The sequence below is a fragment of the Mesoplodon mirus genome, assembly GCF_964341445.2.
Source record: "Mesoplodon mirus genome assembly, chromosome: 5".
NCBI lineage: Eukaryota > Metazoa > Chordata > Mammalia > Artiodactyla > Ziphiidae > Mesoplodon > Mesoplodon mirus.
In genome coordinates this window covers 174966594-174987501 of record NC_138980.1, presented here as the reverse complement: position 1 = coordinate 174987501, position 20908 = coordinate 174966594, and the positions used below count along the sequence as shown (strand labels likewise).

Here is a 20908-nt window from a genome sequence, read left to right as displayed (position 1 = left end):
TACAGATAATAAGCAGAAATATGTATTATACATAACATATATATTATGTATAACATGGACTAAATATATGACAAATTTTTTAAAATTACAAAATGCAATTGACACAACATTGTAAGTCAACTATATTTCAATAAAATAAATTTTTAAAAAGTATAAAATGCACTTTGGTTAAATATTGTGGTGGGAGGGATTTGGATGCAGGCTTGGTTGCAAATGAACTCCATTTTGAGAGATTTTGAGTTATTAATTATCGAAGGTTATTTTCACAGCTACTAAAACTATTGGTCTCTCCATAATCCCTCTTGCTTAGATAAAAAGAAAAAAAATGTTTAAAAGAAGCCTCACACTTATTAAGGCAGAGATATTGGTTAACTAGGATCATTGATACTTAAAGTGAGTGGCTACCACAGATACCCCTTTGCCCAAATTAACCCACACCAGTGACCTAAAATGTGTAAGCACTGCCGAGGAACCAAGGCATATTTTACCATCGATGTCCCATTGGCCCTAAGTTCAGAGGCATGGAGTCTGAAGAGTGGAAGAAACTCACATCATGGGGTCAGATACAAGCTAGGCTTTCCATTGTTGGGCGCTGGAGACCCCCTAGAAAGCCACAGTCCAGGTGACCAACCAAGGCAGGACTGCGTGTGTCTGCGTGTCTCTTTCTTCCCATCCTATCACTTCCTTCTCTGATTCGACATTATACCTAAAAGCATTTTGCCAGCAGACTCCTATTTCTACTAGCTGTCCATGTGATCTGCAGCTCTGAAGAAATAGGACGGGTTTCTAGACTTCAGGACCAGAGAAACATCTGGCTGAACATTACCTGGCCTGTTTCTCAATGAGGGAAAAGGGGATTATCTTGAGAGTTGGCTCATTTCTGGGGCTGGAGAACTTGTCCCTTTTTTGTTTGTTTGTTTGTTTGTTTTTCTTTAAAGTTTTATTGGAGTAGAGTTGATTTACAATGTTGTGTTAGTTTCTGCTGTACAGCAAAGTGAATCAGTTATACATATACATACATCCATTCTTTTTTAGATTCTTTTCCCATATAGGTCATTACAGAGTATTAAGAAGAGTTCCCTGTGCTCTACAGTAGGTCCTTATTTTTATCTCTCTCTCTCTCTCTCTCTCTCTATCTTTCTTTCTATCAATCTATCCATCCATCCATTTTTGGCCTCACCGCGCAGCATCGGGTCCTTATCTATCTATCTATCTATCTATCTATCCATCATCCATCTAACCATCCATCCACCCACCCATCCATCCATCCATCCATCCATCCATCCATCCATCCATTTTTGGCCTCACCTAGCAGCATCAGGTCCTTATTTTAATCCGTTCCTCTTCAAACCCCTCACACCCTCATCTTGCCTCCATGTCCATCATCTCAAATAGTCATTCCCATATTCCTGGGATCCTAATCCCAAGTGAAAAGAAGCTTACAAGGTGTTCTGGTGAAATTATTCTTTCAAAAATATCTCATGGACCCTTATTTAAAAAAAAAAGTGGGATAAAAGTCTCTATTCAGAAAAAAACATCCCTAGCTCCCCCATGCTTCCTGAATGTGGTCAGACCTCCTTAGAGCCAAGCTCAGGAGAGCAGACCTCAGACCACGTGTGGCTTTGACCTCACGTACATCACCGGTACCTGCCCCAAGCTCTACCTTAAACCTGCATGGACTCAGGGCACGATTGGAAACTTACCCATAACCGATATGTAGCCCATCCCTCCCTAGCTATACCTCGTTCTCTTACTTGACTGAACCTGTCCAGTTGCACTGCGTTAAGCTCCCCCTCAAATGCTGCCTTCTTCAAGAGCCTGTTCCTGATCCTCCTACCTGGACGTGCCTCTCTCTCCACGGATGCCCCCAGCCTTTGGTCCTCTCTCACAGCTCTTGGTATCACAAGATACTTCTGAACTGATGTCACTCCTACTCCCTTCCAGTCAAGGGAGACCCCCGGAGTCATGACTTTCATTGTATGTATTTGTGAATGCCCAGTAGAGCCGGGCTGATATCATGATTCTCCATAGTAACAATAGTTATTTATTGGGCCCTTTTAACGTGCAGACATGCTAATAAACAACTGATAGGCATGATCTCAATCTCATATGATCTTTGTAATGACTCTGTATAATTGCTGCAGTATTGTTATCCCCACAATAGGATATGCAAACAATCTCAGAGAAGCCCCATTTTGTTCCCCAAACAGGCTAAGCATGATTTCACCTCAGGACCCTCACACTGGCTATTCCCTCTCCCTGGTACATCCTTCCCCAGGTCCATCTGCAATGGCTCCTGGCTTCAGGTGTTTGCTCAGTGGACACCTTATCGTGGAGAGCTTGGCCACCCTGCCCTAGAACATCTCTAATTCTCTTAGTCTTTCTCCACCTGGCTCTTCTCACCATCTAATATCCTATCAGCATCAGACCATTACCTCTAAGAGGACAGGGGCTTTGGCCTCTGTTGTTCACATGTGTGTGTCCAGCACCTAGAAGAGTGGCTGGCACAAACAGGTGCTCAGTAAAGACTTGTTGAACCAAACCCAACTACCCAAGGTCATGGAGCTGGTAATGGATCCAAGATATGCACCCATGTCTGTCTAGCCCCTCAATCCATGCTGTTAATCACTGCATCCTGTATTTGTGTAACTCAACAGAATGCAATGATTTCTTCTACAATTGCAAGTAAATTCACTACTCTTACTCATGCTTCTACTTGCTCTGTCATCAATATTAAAATGCCTCAGACTCCTTTGGAATTTACCCAACATTCCATTCCTGACTGTCAACATTCATGTGTTGAGTCTCACCTTTCCACTCCCCAGGGATTTCTCTTCATCGTCCTTCTGGTCAGTAGACATTGCTTCCCTGGGTACCATGTTTTCCTCTTGTTTTATGCCCTTATTTAGCTAGAATACATCCTCCAATTGTGGTAACTTTCTAGGAAAGGGTGCCTAAGAGAGAGATTTCATAAGTACTTGCAAGTCTGAAAATATTTGGTACTCTTCTTATAGATGATGGATAATTTGGCCATGTATAGATTTTAGGTTGAAACTTATTTTCCCTCAGAACTTTGAGAGCAACACCTGAGTGTTCTTTTTCCTCCCGTATCACTAGAGCAAGTCAGGTGGCATCTGTTTTATTCCTCTCCCTAGGTTTCAGGGTCTATTTTATGTCGGTGCTGTGAAATTTCATGATGTAGAAGATAAAATATTTTCTATTCCAAGCGTAGGGTATTTCCTATGAAGACACAGGTCCCCCAGCTCTGAGGAATTGTTCTGCATTACTTCATCGATAATTTGCTTCTCTCCATTTTCTTTCTGGGGCTGTAGTAATAGTCAAATCTCCCAGAATTGTCCTTCATGGCTCTTGCTGCATTATTCTCATTTTCTGTCTCTTTCCCTTTATGTTCTCCCTTCCCAGTGATTTCCTTGACTATTTCCCACTCATTCTATCAAATTTTTAATGTGGGTAGTTATATATTTTACAGCCTAAAGAGATTTTCTTGTTCTTTGATCCTTTCACATATCAACACAGTTCTTACTTAATAAATACAAGATCTTCTTAAATCTTTCTCAGTACTGAATCTAAAGTTTTATCTTGTTTCTTTTAATCTCCCCCTTTTCTGTAAATCATCTCTGTTTCTTCTGAGAGGCAGTTCATTTTTCTGTTTTTTTTTTCAATGCCACTAATTCACCCAAATTCCTCAGTAATCCTTGCTAATTTCTCACATTTGAGAAGGAGAAACCCAGAGGCAGCATCTTCTGCTATGACATCAACAGAAATGTTTTCCACTGTGCATCCCTGTATTAGAATTTATGATGAGGAGGGTGGGCATATGGGCTGGCAGCCTTCCTGCAGAATGAGAATGTGGGTGGCAGCTCTCAGCCCCCTGCCAGCCCATCACCCCACAAGCCTGTATGCAATGAACTTTATCTAGGCCACTAATAGCTATAAGTGAAGTCTCACTTTCTCAGGCAGTTTGTTCAGTTTTTTTAAGAGATCACACCTGGTCTCCTTGGAGTAAACACTGGCCACAGGGTCGCCATCTTCGTAGGAGGGAGGGGATGCAATGGGAGGAGGGAGCCACTGTCTCAAGCTCTGGTTTTCAATGAACCCCTCCACCTTGAGTCTCACTTCTCTTCAGCCCCCCAGCCGAACTCTGAAGGTTGAACCTGGCCAAACATTCACACGAGACAGCTAGTCCACCTCCGCCATGCTGACATAGCAGATTCTTGAGAGAAACTTCTACATTTTCATTGCTTATCACTCCTATCTACTCTGCTTCCTAGAACATTTTCAATGGCTTGCTTGTTGGTGACACCCACCCGCTGGTCTCTGTGTTCTTGTCTCTTTTGTGACTGCATTCCCCGTTGTAATTCTGTACTCTATTTTTCAGAGGGTCTGAGACTGGGGGAGGCAAATGAGCAGAGAGTCATGTTAGCTTAACTGTTGTCCAAGACACACTGTCATTTTTTAAATTTACATGTTCCCCGTTAAATTAAAGCATGATCAAAATCATGTAAGTATCAATAACTTTGGAAAGGCTAGCACAGAAGTCTACATAAAGATGCCACTCTCTTACAAAAGAACAAAAAAGACCTGTTTACCCCATTTTAACTAGCAAGGTCGCCATGTGGTAGGGAGAGAAGGGAAGATATTAATTTCTGTGAATAAACAAAAAAGAAGGGCATCAGGAAAGCCTTTAAGGTCCCTAGCATCCCAAACACTTAGTTCCAGATCCAGCTATTAACTCACAGAAACGGGATATTAAAATGACACGCTGCCTGCTGCTGTCTGACCTGGATGGACAGCAATTGGACAGCAATCAGATACTATGTAAGTTGCAATCAGATGCTGCACAGAGTGACTTTAAAAGGAATGTCTGGGAGTCCCGGGCCCCCAGGCACATGGAGGCTGTTAGACAGGGGTCAGCAAGTACAGAGGAGGTTTGCTGAAGAGATTTTAGTACCTGCTCTCTCTGGAGAGAAAGCCTGGAGAGAGCGGGCTTCCACTCAGATGTGGGTTCCCTGCTGTGAAATGGGATCCCAGAGTTGTAGAGGGTAAATGGCTGGCTGAATAATCACTTTATTGGTGGAAGCTGGAGACAGTCAATGAGTGGGAATTGGCCCATACACCCCAAGTGCATTGGGGTGCAGGATGACTGAGTGCACAGTGCAAGAGAGAGATCTATTTTACTTTCTGAGCCAGAAGGAGATGCCTGGGCAGGGCCAGGGCTCTGAGAGCATGAGCTTCTGAGGAGGGGGAAGGGGCTGAGAGGCGTGTCCAGCAGGGAAAGCACCGGAGCTTCTGCAGTTGGGGAAGGGTCCCCAGTGAGGTCCAGTTCCAAAGAACCCCTGGAAGTTCTAGACAGCCGGCTGTAACCACCTTGGAAAGAAGATGAAAGTGTTGACTGATATCACAGGCTGATCACATTCTAATTAGTAAATCTAAACTGGGATTTTTTATTTTCTTTGTTTACTTGGGGGTGAGCCAGAAGGTTCACAAGAGTTGTTCAAGCATTTGTTCACAGGCAGGGAGAGATCGCCTTCAGGAAATGCAATTTAAAGGGGCTGAGGCAGCCAGGTATCACATTGCATTCCGACCACATCCCAAGTGCTGTGGGATAAACAAACTCGCTCATTACCTGAGGAGACTTCAGGTTTCCTCTGAGAACCTGACAGTGCAGATTGCAAAGATTTTATCTAGGATTAGGCTTTTTTTTTCTTTTTCTTTTTTATAACAGGTGCACCTGAAAGTATTAACAAATCAGAGAATGAATCAGATCTCCAAATATGTGGAATGTGGAATTTATAGTGTGTGATTCCCTCTAAACATTGAGTTTGATGTCCCTTTGGCAGGGTTACAAGACAGACACGCCTGGACCAAATTCCTCTCCATATTAGGTCAGCTTTGATTACAATCGTTGGCTAAGAATCTTCATTTAATCCATTTCATTTTTACCTAAAAATAAGCTTCTGATGTTTGACTTAACTTTAATACATATTTACAACTCAGATTTCTATTTTTAACAGGATTAATTTTGCTCTAAACCGGAAAATGAAAGGATTATGTTATCTGCTTTATGAAATTGAACAAAAATTGGTGCTGCTAGTCATATTCAACAGGATGTTGACAAATTTTTGAGATATTTTTGCTTCTAGAAGATCTCTGGTCATTTAAAGAAGTTGAAAACTTATACTGTATTTCTACATCTTTGGTGTTTTTCTTCAATAACACAAAATACACTACCTCTATCCATGTATCATGTGTACTGAAGAGTATAGAGATGCTGGATTCAAAGTGACCTAGGTTCACATCGCATCCCTGTCATTTCCAGCCAAAGTATCGATAACTTTGGGCAAGGGACTTATAATTGATAATAAGCCTCAGTTTTCAAATCTGCAGAATGGGGGTAAGAATCACACCTACCTCATTAAGTTTTTGTTAGAAACTACATGAGACATGCTATTCTATTGGCTTCTAAGAATTGACACTGACCTACACTTCTGGCTTATCTTTTGTTTGGGTTCCCGCTCAGCTCCTAGACCTCTACATTTGTGGGAGGCATCTGGGCTCAGTCCTTGGACCTCTTCCCTCTAAACTTACTTCCTATGTAGTATCTTCTAAAACTCATGGTTTCAAGTACCATCTACTTGTTGATGACTCCCTAATTTTTATCTCCAGCCTGGGCTTCTCCCCTGAACTCCAACTTGTGTATCCAACAGTCTACTTCACATGTTCCTTTTGTTAGACAGACATCACATGTCCAAATCCATGATCTTAATATATACCAGCACTGCCCCCAAACCAACCAGATCCCTCTGTATCCTGCCTCATCTCAGTCAATGGTGACTCCATTCTACTGGTTGTTGAGTCGGTGGCATCCTTGAGTCCTCTTTCACTTACTGTCATCACCCAGTCCATGAGACAATCTGGTCAGCTCTACCATATATACATATCTGAGATTACACTACTTTTCATAACCTCCAATGCTACCATGCTGGCCCAAGCCATCACTGCCTCTTGCTTACATTACCGTAATTACCTCCCAACATGTACTCTTGCTCTTGCCCTTGATCCCCTACAGTGTATTCTGTTATAGACTAAGCCACATTGTGTCACTCCTCTGCGCAAATCCTCAACAGCTCCCGGGGAGGGGTACAGCCAGCATCCTGAAATCTTCATCAAGACTGACGATATGAGGCCTTCCAGCCCCACGTTGTTAGTCACTTTGCTGACCTTGTGTCATTTCTTTGCCCTCTTTCTCTCTGATGCGCCCTCACTGGTCTTCTTGCTCTTCTGCAATCACATCAGACACACCTACCTCCATTTACCAGCCTTTGAAACTGCTGTTCCTTCTGGTCAGAACACCATTCCACTGGATATTAACATGGCCAGCACCCTCACTGCTTTCATAATTGACTCAAAAGTTACCATCTAAGTGGAGCTTTCCCTGGCCACTCTGCTAAAAATTCCTGTGACTTTTCTGTTTTCTCCAGCTGGAATGAGGCCAGGGATTTTGGTTGAAATTGATCAATTCTGTATCCCTAGGGTCGAAATCAGTGCCAGTACCTAAGAGGTGCTTAATAAATAATTAAAGGAATGAATGCATCCAGCAGTGAAAGTCACTGTCTACCCTGTTTTCACACTTCCTAGCTATCAGTGACAAATCTCCAAAATCACAATCCTGAAAACGCAAAAGCTCTTTTTCAGTCTTGACTTTGTGCTTTCAGCGAGCAAACCAGGTGGCTCCAAACTTTACGATGCCTGGAATGGTACCAAGCATACAGATTTAGGTATGGAGGCCAAAAGCTCCAAGATTCCTGATCTCTCACAAAGGTTAGAATCCGTCCCCACACCTTTCCTGGGCCATAGTTTGCTAAATGCTAAATAGGGCCAAGGATCTTATGCAACCCAAGTATTTATGCAGAGTTATAGAATAATTTGGAACTCAAAAACCCACCAGCAGTGATTTCCATGAAAAAAACCTTTAAATGAATATTTAAAAGTATGCATTTGAAACAAAGTAATTCAAACATGAAAAGTGCTCGTTGTAGCTCATAAATCAAGAATCTTCAATGGCACAATGAATTTTTTTCCCACCAGGGAGCAAAAATGAAATCACGTCAGAGAATTTGAGGAATGGATGGAAATGAAGAGGGAAGTGAAGGCGCATGGGATTGTGTTGAACAACTGAAGTGCTCTTAATTCTGGCCAAAGCCTTCCTACCCACACACACACACACACACACACACACACACACATACACACACACACGCACACGCGCGCGCGTGCACATCATATCCTCAGAAACATTCACTCCAGATATTAGAGTATAAGCGATCTTCATGACACATTTACTTTTAAAGCCTCTTCCTGCATTCAGTGACATAAGGAGCTGTCAGGCTCTCCCCCCCGATTCACATCCCCCCGCCACCAGACCCACACTCCCTATTTTTACTAAAGTGATAGAGTGGAACATGCCCAAGTTTAGCAAGTATGATCACTGGGATAAATAGCTGCAAGCTAAGACTTCTGGTTTCTTTCCCCAGGTCTGTGCAGGGGATGAAATGGCCTTTAGCAAGTCACCTGGGCCTCTCTGGTGCTGAGCTGCCTCCTCTCTCTGGTGGCTGGGAAGGGGGTCCTGGGGCTTGAGTCTCCCACAAGCTCCCCCAGGTCCCCACTCCTTGCCACGATCTAGTAACTTATTTTACACACTTCTAAAACAAAGTTTCCAAACTTAGATAAAAGAAGATTCCATACAGGTACCTAGTCCTGTCTTCCAACTAGATGGCCACTCCTGAGTCCCTACATAATAGGTATTTGGATACTGGCACTAGATTGGCATCAGTGAGTGTCACTTCCAAAATTCTATTACAAAGAGAGAAGGAGTGAGTGAGAGAATAAGCATTCTTAGCAGATTTGGGGGGCAGCGGAATCGCAGCCCGCGTCCTGCTACGCCAGGCCAGTCCACACCAGCAATTACTTGGACATGCCTCTCGCATGCTTCCAAGTTCCTTTTTTTTAATCTTATTTAGCTTCACAGTCATCCATTTATGTCAAGAAGGGAAACATATGAGTGCAGCATGCTACTAGAGTGACACAATTACCAAATACTTTCAAAAGAGGAAAAAAAAATAGACAATAAATCCGGGTTAGTTGTCAGATGTTTTAGGAGACAAAACTTTAGTCGTTCAATCATAGTGTCTCGTTTTAGCTGAACATATGGTGCTACCAGCAGACAATCGCCCGTTCAGCCTGGTCTTTGATGGGCATAACAACCACAGAAATGTCACCTCCTCTGAACTGGCAGAGAAAAGCAGGCTTCATCTCCAAACCCCAGTCCAGCCCAGCTCCCCTGTTCCTTTAATAAGCAGGCAACAAACTCAAGCGACTTCATCACTGGTTACTTTTTCCCCATTGCTGGAATCTATGTAATTTCAATGACAGGTATGGGAGCGTCCTTTCCTTTTCCCAGTGACTAAACTTAGCCAAAATATAATAAATTCAAGCCATCACAAAGTAGTAAAAATTCAAGGCAATTAATCATGGGTTACTTTTTCACTACTATTGAAATCTTTGTAAGGTGAATGTCTGCTTTGGGAAAACTCCTTACTTTTTTCTACAACTGAATGTAGATAACTACCTGGGTGATCAGAGAAACAGTGTTATTTTTATTCTCTGCACTCTTTTTCTGGATACGATCAACAGGTCTATGTGATTCTTTATTAAACTCGACTTTAAGGATGGATATCTTCGTCTTCAGATTGGCAGGGGGTGGGAGGGAGAGAGAGGGAGAGGGAGAAGGGGAGAGGGGGACAGAGGGAGAGGGAGAGAGACACACACACACAGAGACAGAGAGAGTGAGAGAACGCTAAGAGTTTGAGAGACTGCATTACTTCCATACAGAAGCAACCGATAGCTTTGAGTTTAGATGCTACCACAGCCTACCTAGGGACACCCTGGCCTTCCTTTCCTTCAGCGGATGCTCAACACCTGCCCACGGACACGCCCAGCCTGAGTCGGCTCCAGCCCAGCCGCCTGCCTGCCTGCCTCCTGCCCGGGGCCCCAGCACGCGCCCAGGCGCCCCCGGGGCCGAGCCGCGGGAGGCGGGCGGCGAGCCTTTTACCTGCCAGGCTGCCCGGCCTCTGGAGGGTGGCCGTGGCATACAGCTCCTGCGTGTGCTTGCCGTACGGCTCAGACGCGTGGACCAGACGCTTGGTGGGCGACAGGGTGGCGTACGTGCCGATGGTGGAGCTCAGCTGGTGGATGGGCGAGGAGGAGAGGGTGGACTGCACGGTGGGGGGCGAGGTCACGCGGATCGGGGACAGGCCGGCCGAGGACACGACGATGTTGATGGGCGAGCTGGTGCTGTAGGACTTGGCCAGGCGGCTGGGCGACTGCTTGGGCGAGGAGCCGCGCGGCGCGGCGTAGGAGGCGCCCTCGGGGGCCGAGCCTCCGCGCTGCAGCTTGGTGGGCGAGCCGCCCTGGGGCGCGGCCAGCGGGGAGCCCCCGCGCGGGGGCGCGGGCAGCGTGGAGCTCGAGTAGTAGAGCGCGGCGGCGGCGGCGGCGGCGGCGGGCGGCGCGTCGGGCAGGTGGAAGGCGCTGCCCAGGCTGGGCGCGAACGGCTCCCGCAGCGGCGGCGGCGGCGGCGGCGGCGCGGGCTCGGGCCCCGCCAGGTGCCCCGCGCGGCTCGTGGTGCCCTGTGCGCGGGAGAGCAGAGAACACGCGCTCTTAGCCAGCGGCAAGCAGAGGGAACCCCCCGCGCGCGCCGCCCGGCCCCGGCGACCCCGGGCGGCGCGGGCGCGCCGGGGCCCCCGAGAAGCAGAACCGCGCGGGGGTTGGAGACGCACGCGCCCCTCCGGCCGCTCGGGAGCGGCTCCTGTCCGACCGAAAGGAAAAACAAACAAACAAAAACCGGAGAGCAAAGGGCGGCTGACCAGGGGATGGGGATCCCGTCTGACAAGTGGGACACGTATGCTGCTCACAAATCTCAGAGGTTTCTGGAAGAGCAGAGGCATCGCAATAGTCCCCGAACGCTTTGAAAAGGCCGGCCAGCGGGGCCATCGGGATCTACTTGCAGGCAATCCCGATCTGTTAGTTTTAACGAGAAATTCAGGCGTCCAGCCTTTCCTCCCCCGCCCCTCGCCCCCCACTCGCACGGGCATTTCATTGGATACAGTTTCTACCTCTGAAATTGGCCAAGTTGCCTACTTATCTGGAGAACGTAAGAAATAAGCATACTTCGTGGAGTTTATTCTGTTGCCATTTTCCCGTTGGTTCTTCTTTGTGGATAAGTTAAAAGGAGGGGAAAATATGAAGTCGGAATAAATATGCTTGGGATTTCAGGCTTTAAAAGAAAAAGCATTTCCAGAGGAAGCAGAGCAATTGTAAATGAAAAGACTAAAAAAGCCTCCCTTTTCTAGATTTTAACTCTGGGCTCCAAATCTTTCAGCATCTCTCTCTCTCTCCAGCTCGCTTTTAAGAGCCCCCTGCAGCTGTGTCTTCAAATTGAAAGCCAGTTGCCTCTCGTCTATTTTCAAGAACACAAAAGACAACAAGGGCTGGGGTGGAGCTGGAGAGACAGTTGGAGGGGAAAGCACTTTCCTTGAATCTGGTCCAGAGACAAATTTGCATTCGAATGAAAACACTACATTGTCAACCACTTCTGGGCAGGAGCTCTGGGATCTTCCAGGCTTTCCCGGAGAAGCAGAAAAGTTTTTTGCGAGTAGGCTGGTGTGAAAAGGGGGTAGGGACTGTACACAGAAAAAGAGAAAGTGGGGAGGGCAGGTTCTGAAATTAGGGGTGGGAATTAGGTGGGGAAGAGGACGCGGGTGAGATGCAGGGAAGGGGGAGAGAGAGACTGAACAGATGCTCTACAGTAAGAGTTTCAATTTTGCCTCTCCACTCGCTTTGGAACGGCAATTGGCAAATAACAGACCAGGAACTTCCATCCCACACACAGCGTTCCAAATTTTATCTGGATGTCAGGTTCATGTGAAGATCGGAGGGAGTTAGTCGACCAATATCAAAATCCTCTATTAAGAGTATCCTAGATAGGAAGAGATTCCGTTGAAAGACATTCTGTGGGAGGTGTGTGTGTGTGTGTGTGTGTGTGTATTTATTCATATATGATGTATATATTTTACATATTTGCATACATGGGTATATATATGTGTGTGTATTCATATATGATGTATATATTTCACATATTTGCATACGTGGGTATATATATGTGTGTATTCATATATGATGCATATATTTCACATATTTGCATACATGGGTATATATATATGTGTGTGTATTCATATATGATGTATATATTTCATATATTTGCATATGTGGGTGTGTATATGTATGTATTTATCAATCCACTGACAAAGTTTCTCTCCTTGACCAAACTCTAGTCAGGCTCCTCTGAACTCCCTTCTCAACATGGCTCTGCACTGTCCAGTTTTAGCAAGAATACTCCACTCTTAGTGTCTGGTCACCCTCCATACCTGTTCCAGTTCCTCATTCTCCACCATCTCCCAGGCAGTGTTGCATCACTCTGGCCTGCCTTCAGCAAGAATCCTGTTAGGTCTGTTTAGCCAGAATCTCCCCCCAGCTCTGACATTTCCTCTTAGTGATTTTCCACCCACTGACCCCCAACCTACTCCTTGGCTAAACATTCCTCCTTTTCCTTGTTGTTTTCAAAATTGAGCCCAGTTCTATACTGAGGTCTCTCTTCCCCTAGTGCAATACTTAAATTCATTTCTGAATCGAAACGGTATTTACTGCTTTAACTACTATCCAGTTCTGGTTTTTCTTTAGCATCACAAAGCAATTATTTTGAGTCCAACAGTAGGAGTGGAAGTAAAATGTAAGCTCCATGATTTTGTTCAGTAATGCACCTCCAGCAACGAGAACAAGAAGGATTCATAGCAGAGATACCACGGATGTTTGTGGAATCAGTGAAGGAATGGTTCATAAAACTGGTCCCGAGGCTTTGGCATGAGGGTTTGCATGGTGGAGAAGCTCTGCAGAGCTGGTGCGCTCACCTGGACCCCAGAGATATAGTCTAGTATCATCCAGAGTCATGGGTGGGGAGAAGAGCTGCTTACATCTAATTGTGCTTCCCTCCCAGTAGAAGTTCTGAGCATGAAATGTATAGCCTGGGCTTCTCAAACCTGGCTGCATGTTATAATTGCCAGGGGAACTTTTGAAAAAAAAACTCAGTACCCAGGTTGTATCCACTAGCCATTTAATTCAGGATGTCTGGAGGGGGGACCCAAACATCAGGCTTTGGGGAAGCTCACCAGGTGATTCTAATGTACAATCGAATATAAGAACAAGTCATCCCTCGAGCAGTGGTTTTCCAAGTGTGGTCCCCATTCCATCAGCCAGCATTAGAAGTAGCATCAGCATCACCCCACCTTTACTGAGTGGGAAACTCTGGGGGAGGGGCCCAGGGATCTGTGTTTTATCATGTTCTCAAGGTGATGATGATGCTTGTTTAAAGTTTGCAAGCCTCTGATCTAGAAGCGATTCTGATTCAGGGCTCTGAAGTGGGCCTGAGGGTCTGCATTGCTAACAATCTCCTGGAAGACGCTCCTGGTCTGAGAACAACTGCTAAGGTGCAGATAGGGACTGTCTTTCTTCACTTTTCTTTGGAAGCTCTCCTGGGGCCTGAGCAACATTCCACTGTGCAGAACTCAGCTTTCAAGTGACAGAAAAGCCTCCAACAGGAATTTCTGGAAATCCTTCCCACAGGAACATGAGGAGGAGCAAGAACCCCAGAGGGTCTAAGGAGAGTTCCCTGCTCACAACAGGACAAATACTTTTTGGTATGTCTTGGATATATAATATTAATAACCCTATGTGACATCAAATATCCTATTCCCTAGTAGCATAGTTTTCAATAAAATAAATACTAAAGTACCCTAATATAAATTAAAACAACATCATGTAGTATTCTAGTCTTTAAGCATTAGAATAACATGGATCCTAGGGAAACCTTGAATAAATTTTGCAGATAATTTATTTTCCCTTTAATATCTTGGAATTTCCAATTGGAGAAGTGCTAACTCTGCTGAATATTATTCATAAGGATTTTTAAATGGCCCCCAAATCTATAAAAGTTTTCAGAACCGCCAAACTATTTCCAGGTATTTTGACAGGCTATAGCAACCAATTCAAAAACCTTTTAAAATACGGTAGGATCTTGGTGAAATGTTGCCAGTAACTTTTTTACAAGAAAAAAAGAAAAAACATAAACAATAAAATTGTATATGCATTTTAAGATGGGTATTGTCTATGTTGGAAATGTTCTATATCTGTACTGTCCAATATGGTAGCCACTAGACACATGGGCCCTAGACACATGCACTGGATTTTAATTTGAATTTAATTTGAATTAATTTGAATTTAAACTGTCGAATGTATCTAGTGCCTACCTTCCCGGACTGCACAGTTAGGTAAGCCCTTCTGCAGTTTTTAATAAATAATCTGGGGGCATTATACTCCATTCCAATAGTCTACAGAATAAGAAGTACCTAAGAATGGTCCTTGGCTAAACAGAAACATCTATTTTTAGCATCAATTGAACACAGAGTAATCTTTGGGGAGCTTATCTCCACTCTTGTGTTTACGTTTTGTTCCATTATGTAATTTCATTTAGCAGCTCTTAGGGATACATTTCAAGACAGCTGCATGATTCATAGGATGGTTTATTATGACCTAGGTCATTGGATTAAAGATAATATAAGCACATTTCAACACACATAGAATTTCATCTACTTTACTGTCATAGAAGCTCAATTCTACCTTAAACATATGTTAGAACTATAAATAAAGCTGTAAATCCAATGTTAAAGTTCCAAAACTTAACTTTTTTTTAAACTAATGACTACTACATCCTACTATTTGAAAATGTGTGTGTACAAGTGATCAGCATTGAAAATTTTTTTTCCTGATAATGATAAATAAAAGATAAATGATGATATAAGATTTTTTGGAAACATTTGGAGAACATGGAGCCCCAGTACTGTCCTGGATCACACAGTATGGGCTATTGACCAGGACAATTACTACTGGGGCTGTCATTCCCAGCTCTTTGAGTCAGTCTCAAACCAAAGGACTACTTTAATTGTCTTTCCCACCCCTCCAAAGTGCGGAACCCATCTATGTGAAATTGACAAGGAAGCAGATCATTATTAAGTAGATGCTCTGATTAAAGCGTTTCCAGTAGGCAGAATCTGGTGCACATTATCTTGACATTATTTTGGAGATCTAAATTTGCTATATTTTTGTTGTTACAGAATAATATCTGGCTCACAATTACATTGTTTGTTTTGTTTTATTTTGTTTTTTTATTGGGAAGTTCCAACCCCCCAAATTTGGGTCTCTTGGACCAGAACATGGCATTAGGCCTGAATACTCAGCATAGTTGTTTCCTGACCTTTTCAGGTTATATCTTCTGTAAAGAGGGTAGAGACAGCATAAGGGTGACAAGGGGGAAAAATTCTTCAAACTTGGAAACTTATTTAAGCCTCACTCTCGATTTGGCAGCGCAAAAGACCAAAACAACAACCCAATGCTTACAGCCAGTTAACAAGGGACTTGACAGCCTGAACTCTCTAAGGAATTGTGACTTCAGATCATGAGTTAGCACTGTCACCGAGCACAGCCACATTTTACGGAGCAGACCCATGATTTACAAGCAGTCCTTGTGAAGATGCATTTAGACCTGCCAAGTTTCCTGGAATTGTCAGTGAGGCCCCTAACTCTGGGTCAGGAGGAATATCTGCCCAGAATGCTGGGCAGCCGGGCCAGCAATGTCAGGAATGGGAAGCTGGAGCCTGCATTTTGTGGCCTCTCAGATGGGAGCCTAATGACTTGGGATCAGCAGTCTGCTCCCCCAGCAGCTGTGTTCATCGCTTTTCATTTTCCTGGCATCACTCATCTCATGGTTTCTCCCTTTTATAGGTCTCCCTGGTTGTAGGGACTGAGGTCACCGCCGGGAATGGTGCCCCTGGGCACAAACGGTGTCACAGAGGCAGAGCTGGAGAGTACGTGTCAAAGGAAGGCAGAGGCATCAGGGCCAGCGCCACAGAAGAGCCCAAACACAGGAATGGAGGGTGGATTTGGTGGGAAGGAGTCTGGCTGGTGTTTGAAGGAATGCAAATGCAGATAGGGGTAAGTGGCGAGAAAACCATAGCGATGACCAGAGAACATTCTTTCAGTGAGTTAAGAAGCCTGAATAACTTTTGAATACAAACAAAAAAAAGAGGACTTGGCTTTAAGATGACATCTTTGAAGAAATCCATTGCTAAACCAGAACGATCTGGTAACATGATTTTGTAATATCAGCTATGCGCTGCTGATTAAAAGGTCTGAGAATGTGTTGAACTTTCTAGGGTAAGTTGGCACAGGGTTCTAGGCTTGCTCAGGAAGATGGACAGAGCCATCTACTCTCACAACTTGGAAAGAAGAAGAAACCACCAACTCCAAAATGCCAAAGTCTCATTCCGGTATTATATGAAATGTGCCTGTAATACAATACAATGCAAGTAAAATGAATCTACATCCCCAAAGTAAGTTTTGTGCCCTTGACTCTCTGGGATGAAATCAATTTGCTTGGACACTACTATCATGGCTCCCAAAATCTCAGTAGCTTCTCTTTTGAAATTGTCCTCAGAAGAAAGGCCACTTTCTAAATAATTCCCAAGATAGAAAATCCTGGTTCTGTGAGAAAGATTTGATTTTGGAAATAGCCAAATAAAATCAAGTGCCTTGTCTAGCAATTCCTTTGAGGAGTGCTGCTTTGCGTGAAAACGCATATGAAACATAAAATGAAGAGACAGCTTCTGTGCACAGTTCACACACCATCCCTGAAGTCATCACCACTGAGATGAGGTGAGGAAAGGAAGGCTGGGTTTACCTGGTGGTGAAGTCACACTAACACTGAAAGGTGGTACCCAGAGCAAATTAAACTTAAGTAATAGCAAAATGAAGACACTTGAAAAACACTTCTTCCTCGGAAGAGAACATCTCAATTAAATAAGAGCTATAATGTTTGAGATAATAATGGGGGCCACCCTTATTGCCTTCTCTTTGCATGAGGGCCCCCAAATTATGGAGGATCAGGAGGGAGGGATGGAGAGAGAGAGAGAGAAAGAGAGAGAGAGAAATACCTTGCAAACAACATCACCCCTGTCACTGCAGTCAGGCAGGAGAAAGGGGTGGTAGTGGTCCATTGCCCAGGACCCCTAAGTCACTAGTATAAACAGGGTAGTGCAGACTTTTGCATGCTGGGTACTGGTTTTTCCTTCCCTCTGACATCCCTTTAATAAAAGTATGATTAGGGTCATCATCAATAAATATTCTCAAAAGTATTTCACATGACCATTTCTATGGTCTACCAAGTGGAAAGAAAATAGAGAAGAAAAAACTAAAACAATGACATGAGTGTCATATAAATTTATCTTTAAGAGAGATTTCTTTGATGGCAACTCTTTCCAAAAAAACATGAGCCTTGGCAAAAATACACTCTGTAAAACTTTTACTTCAGCAAGGGGCTCACTTAGTATAACTTTAATACCCCCAAACTTTTGCTCAGAAGAAATGTTATAGTAAAACACGTACACACCCTCCCCACAATGAGAAATGTTTCAGTTATTGAAACCAGATTAAATATATTTCTACTGGAAAGAAAATGGATAAGATTTTAAAGCAGAGCATTGAGAAAGGATTTCCCACAGGTAATCTTCTGAAATCTATCTTAAGGACAAATAAACTGCCAGTTTCCCACACAGTATACAAAATGACATGATTTCTCCTCTAAATGCAGCATAATATATACATTCTACACTAAAGACATCTCACCAATTTTGTTTTCCAAGTTTTTTAGTGACTTTTCTCTTTACAGGTGCTACCAGCAACAACTTCTTTCCTAGTTCAACAAACTGGAGTGATGTCACACCAGCTCTCTGTATCACTTTTTTTTTTCTTTTTTTTTGCTGTATGTGGGCCTCTCACTGTTGTGGCCTCTCCCGTTGTGGAGCACAGGCTCCGGACGCACAGGCTCAGCGGCCATGGCTCACGGGCCCAGACGCTCTGTGGCACGTGGGATCCTCCCGGGCCGGGAGGTGGACTCTCAACCACTGCGCCACCAGGGAAGCCCACTGTATCACTTTTTGCATTCAATAATCAAGAAGCAGGTGTTTATTGGGGGACTGCTGCCTCCTTTGAGCCCTGTGTGTCTCTGTGTCCATCCCATCACCATCCAGAGTTCTCCATCCCCTTGACCTTCACGTCTGTAAAAGTGCACCAATAAGCAATATTCCAAACTCGTCAGCCTCTGGCAGGAGCGAGCAGATGGTGTGTTTATAATTATAATATAGCACAAATGAGAACTTTTAAGACATAAAAGGCAGTGCAACATTAAATAGACAGGTCAGATCAAAAAGAAATGGCAATTTGCTTCTCGAAGAGCTGACTGCTTTTTTAGTGTATCTACCACTGTTCAAGCTTTATTTGAGTAAACTATCATACAATTCTTAATTTCCTGCAGTAAGCAGGCATTTCCTAGGATTATGAATACACACAAGGCTCACTTCAGCTCTGCTGGACATGAAAGTGGTTTTAAAATCTTTCGGTTCCTGTACTTCTTTGCCAGTCTTCTGTGTACAGGTGTATACTTCCCTATTTCTTGCTTATTTTGCTTCTTTGAGGAAGGAAACACTTGATAAGACTACTTTGTGTTTGGCCATGAGGAGGAATCAACATTTTTAGAGGGACTCTTCTGGGCCAGAAGTTTTATGTTCGGCATTTCGTATAATGCACAGGAAATTGGATGTGAGTGGAAGCAGGCAAAACCTGGAGAAGACCCAACTTCTGCACCCATCCATAGCCTTTGCAGTATGAGCATCAAGAAGAAGGCTGCGGGACTTCCCTGGTGGCACAGTGGTTAAGAATCCGCCTGCCAATGCAGGGGACACGGGTTTGATCCCTGGTCCGGGAAGATCCCACATGCCACGGAGCAACTAAGCCCGTGTGCCACAACTACTGAGCCTGCACTCTGGGGCTCATGAGCCACAACTACTGAGCCCACATGCCACAACTACTGAAGCCCACGCTCCTAGAGCCCATGCTCCACAACAAGAGAAGCCACCACAATGAGAAGGCCACACACCACAGCAAAGAGTAGCCCCCACTCACCACAACCAGAGAAAGCCCACGTTCAGTGAAGACCCAATGCAGCCAAAAATAAAATAAATAAAATAAAATAAATAAATTTATTTAAAAAAATAATAATAAAAAAAGAAAAGAAGAAGTCTGCGGTTTGAGGAACGTGATGAATATTTGGTGAACCCTGGGCCAGTCACTCAAGATATGGAGATTAATTTTGTATGGTTTCCTCTCTTGCAGCAAGGCCATCTGATAGGAAGAGATAGACTTATATGCAACTAACTATAGGATGTTATACATGAAATGACAAAATGATGCTTTCAACACATAAGTCGCGCCACGTCGTGCCTCTGCTCAAAATTCTCTGCCACCTCCTCTTTCCATTTCCAGTAAAGGACAAGGTCATCATGATGATCAGCTGATGGCCAACTTGGCTTCCCATCTACTTGCAAACTCCTGCTCCCCTCTCTGGCCACCTGGGCCTCCTTGCTGTCCTGTCAACATGCCAGGTCACCTCATCCATGAGCCTCTGCCTTTGCTGTCCCCCCGACAGCCACACAGCTTCCCTCTCTTCTCCTTCGTGTCTTTGCCCCAAACTTGGGACAAAGGCCCCATATGCCACACCCCATCCTGGACTCTGGAGGCTGCTCATTCTAGTCTGCATTCCTTCCTTCCTTATAGAATTCATCACCTTCTAACAAACTATGCAACTTACTTATTCACTGTGTTGATTTTCTGAATTCCCATTGCTGCTACTAGAATATCAGTTCCTTGAGGACAGGGATCATGTTTGTTCTCTTTACTTCTCCAGCCCAAGCACATATAATAGCTCATGGCATACAGTAAGCACACATAACATCTTGAAGGCATTAAAGAATAGCCCAGAGATATATAAATGCAACTGGAAAAGCAGCTCTGTTTTGATTGGGCCACCTCACAGGAGCCACACAAAGCCCAAGGTTGACTCAGAGGAGGAAGAGAGGGATGGAGGGGTAGTCTACACATAGCCTGTTTAGAGGCTGGGCTGGGGAGCTTGCAGAGTGGCTGAGCAGAGCGCTGGGGTGGGGCAACGAATAACTATGAATCAGCTCACGTCACTTTCTGGAAAGGCCTTGCGGTCTGATGGGAAGGATTTTACGTTCTCTCTCTCCTCCAGCCTGGTCCCGTGAACTCATCTTAGAGTCTGAAGAGAATGACTTTCAAGGATTTTAGTATTTTATGACAATTTTGTGACTCACAGTTCTTTCAGACTGACATGGTAGGGAAAGGCAGGCTATGCAGCAGGGCCTGGGGTAGAGCCTGGTGATGATCACCCAACAAACATTTATTATGCTGAATAAATGAGCATTTGTTAAAAATTGAAAGAATCTTTGAACATGATATTCCTTTGAAATTATATTCTGACATGAGTTATGAGCCAGAGAGAAAACCATTTGCTTTACTTTAGAATCACATTTTTTTTTAGGCCAAAAAACAAAAGTGTTTTTGTGTTACTTGATTATTGACCTTATTAACCTGGTCTGGCATCTGTGAGCCATTATTTGAACTTTACTGGCCCTTTTGGCACTTTATGATGATAGGATATTCTAAAAATCAATCTAGCCTGGAAGGAATGAGCCATTCAGAATATTGAAAAGAATGTGTCACAGGGCTGTGCAAAACCACTGGAACAGAGGGATTCTTAGGATAATCTGAACAAAGGAGATGTTACGGGAATGGGATGTAGCCTCCCTAC

At 44.1% G+C, this 20908-nt stretch overlaps 1 protein-coding gene across 2 annotated transcripts in view; it reads right to left on the bottom strand.

The window, feature by feature from the left end:
* CTNND2 (catenin delta 2) overlaps nucleotides 1–20908 on the bottom strand; it is a gene marked incomplete at its 5' end in the record, with an annotated part of 948683 nt that overhangs the window by 412123 nt on the left and 515652 nt on the right. For both annotated transcript variants that reach the window (XM_082623542.1, XM_082623543.1), the window contains one exon: nucleotides 10133–10706. In XM_082623542.1, the coding sequence (XP_082479668.1) occupies nucleotides 10133–10706 (574 nt within the window). The remainder of the gene's footprint in view (nucleotides 1–10132; nucleotides 10707–20908) is intronic.